This window comes from Symphalangus syndactylus, chromosome 11 (genome assembly GCF_028878055.3).
Source record: "Symphalangus syndactylus isolate Jambi chromosome 11, NHGRI_mSymSyn1-v2.1_pri, whole genome shotgun sequence".
NCBI lineage: Eukaryota > Metazoa > Chordata > Mammalia > Primates > Hylobatidae > Symphalangus > Symphalangus syndactylus.
In genome coordinates this window covers 120,927,017-120,936,327 of record NC_072433.2, presented here as the reverse complement: position 1 = coordinate 120,936,327, position 9,311 = coordinate 120,927,017, and the positions used below count along the sequence as shown (strand labels likewise).

Sequence of the window (9,311 nt, the reverse complement as noted above, 5' to 3'; positions counted from 1 at the left end):
TGCCTTGATTCCCATTTTGTGTTTGTGAAAAGTGTGTGTTTACTTTCGCTGTAAAACATAATCACTAATAATATGCGATAAATATTTTCTTGAAGGAAAAAAAAAATGAGGACAGCAAGCATTTGAGTACAAATGATGATTCCAGGATGCACTGTAGGGAAGTGGGGAATGAGACAAGAGAAGGAAGCCTATGCAGGATGCATTCATAAGTAGATTCCCACTGTGGGCAACTATGTTTAATACTACTGGGGACCTCTAAAAGATGGCATGGAAACCATTATCCCACTCGAAGGATAACTTTCAAATATCCAGTTGTATAATTTCTCTGGTCCGCAAGGAAGCTGGGTAGGCACCCTAGAATTCCCATACAGGGGCATCAACTCCATAGCACTTCAAGCAGAGAGAAAGCCTCAAGCAGGTGCTTATTGCAGGATTCCTGTTAGTGGCACATGCTAGAGAATGATGTGTGCCCAGGGAATATGGATGAGGTCCTGACACCTTCTGCTACCCACCTGCTGGTCCTTGATTGGTTTCTCTCCCCTTTGGCTTTCAGCAGTTCAGCTTATTTTGCCACTTCTCAGAGTCCTTGATGCAGTTCTTCTCTTTGCTCCATCCAGAAGAACTAGTATCTTTCCAATGGCCTATTCATTCTAAAATGGAACCACTTTATTGGTTGTCATTAACAACAACTGTTAGTTCCTTTGTGGTTTTTAGACCTAAAAACTTTTGTGTATGCAATCAAAACACTTATTGACGAGACTCGAATACAAAGTTATATTTATTTTCAACAATGAAAACAACACAACAAAGTGGAGTCAATCCACTAATTTTTTTAAATCTAACACAATGCTTAGCACAAACTATACTCAATAAATAACACATTAACCAAGTAACATTATTCTTAACACTCTCTAGAGTTGTGTGCACATTTTAAGGAAAACTGAGGGGTAGGTAAAGAAAGACATCCAGCAGACTTGACTGAGAAGGGCTCCAAAAAAAGAACAGCCGAAGAGCAGGGTACCCAAATACTAAGTTAGCAAAACGAATACAGCATTTTCAAAGCAGTCTAGAAATCAGAGCTCACTGGGGGAAATGACAAGGGTTTGGGGATAATCCGTGTTCAAGGCCTCATAATTAAATCTTCCCCTATTTTTAGATTCTTTATTTGGAATCTATCCCAATCTAAAGGAGCTTCTGCCAAAGGACAGGAGATTACTTATGCTGCCTGAAATGGCCTATGCCTCCTAAATTTCCTTTCACTTTGTCACTAATATAGCAAGGTTTCCATTCCAAGAAAGGATTACTACTATGTAGACCAACTCCTGTCTGATTTAGATCTTCCTTTCATAAACACATTGATACTTGTTCAAGAACAGCTGTAAATACATCCAATTTCTTTTCTTTTTATCCCCCTCTACAACTCTGCTTGGCTACAAAATCTAGGACTCACACAGCAACAGCAGCAATGGTCAGAAAATAAGTGCCAGTTCCAATGCAAGAACTCTCTAAAGTTCCTTGGTCACAATTTTTTTTAACCATCTCATTTACCATGACTTTTTTCTCTTCTCATTATCTTGCCAATTATTTCTTTCGAAATTCAATCCTCCGAGCTACATTCTGAGCACCAAATTTTTTGACCAATGCCTCTCTGGTATCCTCATCATCTTTTTGCAAATCTATGTCATCTTGTCGGGACCAAATGGGGTATCCATCAGCTCTCTGACCAGACGCTAAGAAGGCGGAAGTGGCCTCCAGCTCACCACTATTTTTTAGGAAGGCCTGTGTAACTGTTGATAGATCCAAGTTAAACTTCTCCATTAACTGCCGAATGATCTTAATGGCAGCTCCCACCTCTGGTTGAGAAACTTTTTCTTCTTCTTCTTCTTCCTCCTCATCAGGCTGTGTTTCTGAGTCTTCCTCAGGCGTGGGTGGATCATCATCACACATAGTTATATGTATTTCAAAATCAGGAGGGCTCTCATCCACCTAGACAGAATGATGAGTAAAACCAGCTCCTAATCACCAAGTCTTGAATTCTTATAATATCTGGTCTCTTCCAACTAACACCCCCTTGCCCTCTATTCCAATCACACTGGACTTCCTTCAGTTCCTCTTAATTGCTGTGTTCCTTCTTACACTTATTCATGTCAGACGTGTATGTATATGTACACGCGTGTGTATGTGCACGTGTGTGTGAGGGGTAGGGGGAGTAGTATATGTGTATATGTGTGTATAATTGGCTACAGTATTCCAATAGAATATTAGAAGCTACATTGAACATGAAAAATAAATGTATATATAAATAGAGAGACACATATACGTGCACACGTGTTCATTAGATTTGTTAAATGTTTGACTTCATTCTCAAGACTGTAAGCTCCTAAGGGCAGGAATTGTATGTTTTGTTCATCACCACATCTCCAATACCTACCAATGCCTATACATAATAAGTACTCAAAAAGCACTGCTGTATGAATATATTAGGGCTTCCAAGCTATACTGGTTAGACAGATTACAAAGCATGCTATATGGGAAGAGGCCTAGGTAGATCATGTTTGAGAGCTGAGTGTTTGAAGTTTATGAAAAATGAACCAAATATCAAATAATAAAACAGACTACAAAAGGCAACAATCCATAAATCCTGCCAATTCCTGTGCACTCCTTCACTCACCAATTACAGAAGCTTTAAATTATTTCCCTTGTTTGGACTGAAGCCTAACCATTTTTCTTTGTTAATATGAATTTTCTTTGTTAATTCACAAGACCCTTTATCCTGGAAAAATATATGCATATAATTTGGACCTTTAAAAAACTTACCATTATTGTATGGCTCCTGTCTTTCTCTATAGCTATTATTAAATATTGGATTCTAACAGAGTAATAGAAGCTAGACTGAATATGGAAGAGCTAAAACAATTCAAAAAAGCTCAAAGTACACAAAAATTTGCGTGATAAAAAAATTACTATAATTAGCTAGACCTGATGGCACGTGCCTGTAATCCTAGCTACCCAGGAGGCTGAGGCAGAAGAATCGCTGGAACCTGGGAGGTGGAAGCTGCAGTGAGCTGAGATGGCACCACTGCACTTCAGCCTGGGTGACAGAGTGAGACTCCACCTCAAAAAAATAGAAAAAGCGGTAGCTCACGCCTGTAATCCCAGCACTTTGGGAGGCCAAGGCGGGCGGATCACGAGGTCAGGAGATCGAGACCATCTTGGCTAACACGGTGAAACCCCGTGTCTACTAAAAATATAAAGAAATTAGCCAGGCGTGGTGGCAGGCGCCTGTAGTCCCAGCTACTCGGGAGACTGAGGCAGGAGAATGGCGTGAACCCGGGAGGCGGAGCTTGCAGTGAGCTGAGATCGCGCCACTGCACTCCAGCCTGAGCGACAGTGCGAGACTCCATCTCAAAAAAATAGAGAAAGCAATTACTACAAACTTTTTGAAAAATATATTGACATTAAAGTACTCAAAGTGGGATGCTTTATACTGTTTATACAACTGTCCCTATTCTACCCAATTTTTCTCCCTTTCCCCCTCAACTTGTCCTGCCAAAAACTAAAAGCTTTGTGAAGCAAAAGCTTCAGGGTAACATGTCTGAAGCCCAGATCAATCCCATTTTCCATTTTCCCTTTCCATCTTGAACTCCTCTCTCACTTTCCAGAGCCCCAGGTAGATGAAAAAGGTATACGGTTTCAAACAAGAATGAAGGTAGGGAAAAAAATAATGAGTAAATCTAGTTAACATACCACAACCTCCTCAAACTCCCGGGTCGCTTCCACAAGCATCTTTTTGACTGCTTCTTCATTCTCCTGGATTTCTTCCTTCACATACTCTTCTTCAGGCAAATCTGGAGTTCTCTTATTCTGTGGTTCTGTTAAAGAGAGGAACAGCACAGATTAGCAGTAGCCTCTTTTACATAAACCAAAAATATATTGTCTGCTGTGTGAGCTCTGGGCCAGGAGTAAGCCTGCACTTTTTTCTTTTTTTTAACTATCAGAAGACATCTGTTCTTGATTCGGAAGGGTAAAAAAAGCCTAAGACGTGCTCATTCACCCATTTCTACACTTGCTTCTGAAAAGATGTACTATCCAAACGATGATACATTCTTAAACTCTGACATATAAAAATGCTCAAGTTTAATTCATTTTTTGCTTTGTATTTACAGACTTTGCAAATTAACAAAATTGTGTCATAAATTGGGTTCCTTAGGAAGCAAATTCTGAGACGGAGATGGAAATTTAAACAATTGGGGAGTGATTTTGGGAAAACCTTTGTGGAAGAGAAGGAAAGCAGGAGTGGGCAGAGAGAGAAGCTGATTTATCAAAGAGTTACAGCAAGGCCTCAGGCAAAACCATGGGCAACTCTGGAGCTAGGAAGGCCCTCAGAATTGACCAAGCTGGGGCCAAGGAGCAGAGACTTTTTACCTCTGCAAATATCAGTCACTGGATGGTGGCAGCCCTAAGAAGACAGGACTTTGGGCAAGGCAGCTCTCCTAGCAGCCAAAGGCAGATCTGGGCCATGTACCACAATCCACCAATATACCATCTACAAAAAGGAGGGCCTCCTAAATTTAAACATCCTGTTCCTTCCCCTTTACATTTTGTTCTCTGAAGATTTAACTCTGCTCCTTTTGTACTTACTAAAACATACTACAAAGGGGCAGCAAGAGGGAGTTTTTCGTGACGGAATTGTTCTAAATCCCAATTTGGGTGCTGGTTACAAAAATTTACATTATGTTAAAACACATATAACTGGACAAGAGTACAGCAGTTCCTCAAAAAATTCAATATAATTTCATGATGACAACCCACAAGGAAAAAGAAAAAATTAAACAAAATTACTATATGATCCAGCAATTGCATTTCTAGGCATATACCTAAAATAATGGAAACTAGGGTCTCAGACAGATACTAGTTATACCCATGTTCACAGCAGCATTATTCAAAATAAACAAAAGATGGAAATAAGCCAAATGTCAAGTGATAGATGAATGGATAAACAAAATGTAGTATATACATACAATGGAATATTATTCACCCTTAAAAAGGAATGAAATTCTGACACATGCTACAATATGGATGAACTTTGAAGATATTATGCAAAGCGAAATAAGCCAGACACAAAATGGCAAATATTACATGATTCTACTTGTATGAGGTATCTAGAAATATTGAATTCATTGAAACAGAAGGCGGAATGGTTGTTTCCGGAGCTAAGAGGAGGGAGAAATGGGGAATTAGTGTTTAATAGGCATGTCTCTGACCCCTAGAAGCAGAAAATAATAAAAGGCATGGAGTTTCAGTTTTAGAAAATGAGTAAGTTCTAGATACAGATGGTGGTGACAGTTGCCCAACAATGTGAATGCACTTAATAATGCCACTGAACAGAACACTTAAACAACTATCTGAATTGTAAATTTTATGGTATATATATTTTACCACAATAAAAAATAAAGTTTTTAAAATCACATAATTTTACACCATAAAAAGTTAATTTTACTGTATGTATTTAATAAAATTCTTAAATAGTAACTAAAAAAGCCTTATCTTTCAGAGATACATGCTAAAATAGATAAAATGATATGATATGTGGCATTTGCTTCAAAACACTCCAGGAAGTTGGGACGAAAGGTATAGATTTAAAAAACGCCATGAACTAAAATCAGGTGAAGGTGGGTGATGGATACATGCAGTATAGTTCACTATACTATTCTATATTTGTAAATGCTTGGAATTCTCCATAATAAAAAGTAAATTACCGTTCACTCACATAATGAAGTACAGCGCAGTCAATGAGAAAAGAATGAAGAAAAGCTTTGTGCAGACACGCAAACACTTCAAGATAAATAATTAAGTTTAAAAAAAGTAAACCACAGAGTAAGTTGATGTCTAGTGTGCTAGTATTACTATGAGCAAAGAGGACATGTAACAGACAAGAGATGTTAATACAGGCTGCCTCTAGGAAAGGACCCAGGGAAAAGGGTATGTAAACAGGGAGACTGCCTTTCAGTATGTACCCATTTGTACTCTGAGTATATCTACGGGATAAATTCCTAGAACAAAACTGCCATGTTTAAGGGAATATACATTATAACGTCATCAGATATTGTCAAAATGCCCCCCAAAGAAATTGTATCAATTTCTATTAACAACGTAGGAGTATATTTGTTTTCCTACACACTAACTTTGGATATCACCCATTGTATTGACTTTTGCCAATCTTACAGATAAAATATAACATCTCCTTGCTCTGATTTACTTAAAAAAATAAATAACTTGGGGAGCTTTTGTTCTATTTTGTATAGTGGAAGCTATCTCAATTCATCAAATAAATACAAAACAATTCCAACACACATACTTACTAACTCACAGGTCTCATGGGTCAAAGTATAGCTTATACTGACCCTCTGCTCAGGGTCTGATTTACTTTCTTTTTTTTTTTTTTTTTTTTTTCCGAGACAGAGTCTGGCTCTGTCACCCAGGCTGGAGTGCAGGGGCTTGATCTCAGCTCACTGTAACCTACACCTCCCTGCTTAAAGCAATTTTCATGCCTCAGCCACCTGAGTAGCTGGGATTGCAGGCGCACGCCACCATGCCTGGATAATTTTTGTAGTTTTAGTAGTGACGGAGTTTCACCACGTTGGCCAAGCTGGTCTTGAACTCCTGATCTCAAGTGATCTGCTGCCTTGGCCTCCCAAAGTGCTAGGATTACAGGCATGAGCCACCGCACTCGGTCTGATTTACTTTCATTTAATAACAGAATATTTCTTCATTTGTTTATTGGCCGCTTATTTCCTTTACTGGGAATTTCCTGTTCCATTTCCTTTTCTCATTTTTCTTTTAGTTTTCTTTTTACTTAATGACTCCTTACTTAATGACAAAGAGCTCTTTAGACATTAAAGAAACTAAGTCTATTGCAATGTATTGGGAATGTTTTTCCAGCATGCCCTCTGACTTTATTTACCATGAGAAGTTCTTAATTTTCAGGTAATCAAATATAGAAAAGTTTTTCTTAGTCTTTTTGGCTTCATGACTTATCACCATGCTAATATTTTTACTTTTTTTCTTCTGGCAAATCAGACAGCATCCTGAACCACAAATGGTTCAGAGCAACTCCCACCATACTGATATATTCATTCATATCTTCTCTTACTCATTGTAGAATTTTTTAATTTTTACATTTAAATATCTGATTATCAAAAGATTACTTAGACAGGTAGGATGAATCCAGCTTAATTTTGTCCCAAGTTCCAAATGGCTTGCCAATAGTCCCAACATCACGGATTTAAAAGCAAGGCCCAGACACAGCATGGTGGCTCACAACTGGCATCCTAGCACTTTTGGGAGGCCAAGTCGGGCAGATCCCTTGAGCCCAGGAGTTCGAGACCAGCCTGGGCAACATGGCCAAATCCTGTCTCTAGAAAAAAAAATACAAAAATTAGCTAGGTGTGGTGATGAGTGCCTGTAGTCCCAGCTACTTGGGAAGCTGAGGTGGGAGGATCCACTGAGCCTGGGAAGTCAAGGCTGCAGTGAGCCGTGATCGCACTACTGCACTCCAGCCTGTGTGACAGAGCAAGACCCCGTCTCAAGATATGTAAATAAATAAAATTAAAATAAAATAAAAATAAAAGCAAGGCCGTACATGATAACATACTTCACCCATACACATAGCCCTAACCTCATCTGCTATCATTAATTCTCCCTCCTACTCCATTACAGCCACTCTGTTCTCTTTGTGGCTACAAAAACACACCAGCCATACTCCCACCTAAGGGCGATTGTCCTGGCTTCTTCCTCTGCCTGAACACTCTTCCCCAGATATCCACCTGGCTTGCTCTTTCACTTCCTTCGGTCTCTGATTAAACATCAGCTTATGACAGTGACCTTGTCTTATCATCCTATAGGAAAAACCTCCTTCCCAACCCTTACACTCTGAATTTTTCTCTATAGCCCTTACCACTCCCCAGCTAGCATGTTATAAGCTCCATGACCACTGGGACTTTTATTTATTGTTATATTCCAGCAGGACGACAATGTCTGGCACTCAAATATCTGCTGAATGAATGAAGCTGAAATGTCACTTTTACCAAAACAAAATTCCTACTAAGCATACTGAACAAGAGAAAAACATTTTACTCCCCAGCCTTCAAGTGTTAAATGGAGTAGCCATCCAGGCAAAGAAAAGGTGGGAGGATTACGGAGGGGGAGGAGAAGCAGCAAGACTCTTTAAACAAAAGGGTCTGTCGGTTTATCAATGCCAGATACGTCACAAGTACATCTTAACAGCCTCGCTCTGCATCCTAGACATACTGAACCCCAATTTTCAATTCAAGTGCATTAAAAACTCACTTCACCTAAGCAACACCAGGAAGAGACCTTCCAAATGCCGAGAACCTTCTTAAGTCCATAGGCATTCAGTTACGCCAGAGCATTAAAATAAGTCTGGTACGCCTTTATACTGAATCTACCTGAACATAACAGCAATCTTTTTTAAAAAGGAGTCTGTAGAATATCTCTTAAAAGAAACACAAGAAGCCAGTTATCCCGTGGGTAGCTGGTGGACAGGAAGGACGAGATATTTTTTTTTTTTTTTTGAGACGGAGTCTCGCTCTGTCACCCACGCTGGAGAGCAGTGGCGCAGTCTCGGCTCACTGCAACCTCCGCCCCCCGGGTTCAAGCAATTCTCCTGCCTCAGCCTCCTGAGTAGCTGGGACTACAGGAATTCTCTGCCACGGCCGGCTAATTTTTGTATTTTTAGTAGGGGCGGCGTTTCGCCATGTTGGTCAGGCTCGTCTCGATCTCCTGACCTCAGGTGATTCGCCCGCCTCGGCCTCCCAAAGTGCTGGGATTACAGGCTTGAGCCACCGCGCCCGGCCAAGAGAATTTTCTATATATTCTTTTCGTAACTTTTGAATATAGAACCATGTCAATATTCTAGTCAATGGTAAAGTAAATTAAAACTAGACCAAGAAGCTGGGTGTGATGGCTCACGCCTGTAATCCCAACACTTTGGGAGGCCGAGGCGGGAGGATCGCTTGAGCCCAAGAGTTCGAGACCTGTCAGGGCAACACAGCGAGACCCCCAACTCTACAACAATTTTTTTTTTTAATTTAGCGGGACGTGGTGGCGCGGGAGTGTAGTCCCAGCCACTTGGGAGGCTGAAGCGGGAGATTCGCTTGAGCCCGGGAGGTCCACGATGCAGTGGGTCGTGATCGCGCGGCTGCATCACAGCCTGGGCGACTGAGCGAGCCCCCACTCAAAAATTAAAAAATAAAAACGACGAGAGGCCGGACGTGGTGGCTCACTCCTGT

General features: G+C 40.3%; 1 protein-coding gene across 2 annotated transcripts in view; it reads right to left on the bottom strand.

Annotated features, from left to right (window-relative positions):
* Nucleotides 1-760: 760 nt before the first annotated feature.
* Nucleotides 761-9,311, bottom strand: part of TERF2IP (TERF2 interacting protein) — a 9,679-nt gene continuing 1,128 nt past the window's right edge. The window contains exons 2-3 of one of the 2 annotated variants that reach the window (XM_055299586.2): nt 3,748-3,872; nt 761-1,986 (exon numbers count right to left, since the gene is read on the bottom strand). In XM_055299586.2, the coding sequence (XP_055155561.1) occupies nt 1,582-1,986; nt 3,748-3,872 (530 nt within the window). In that variant the 3' untranslated portion in view covers nt 761-1,581. The remainder of the gene's footprint in view (nt 1,987-3,747; nt 3,873-9,311) is intronic. The other variant, XM_063612456.1, reaches the window with a different exon arrangement.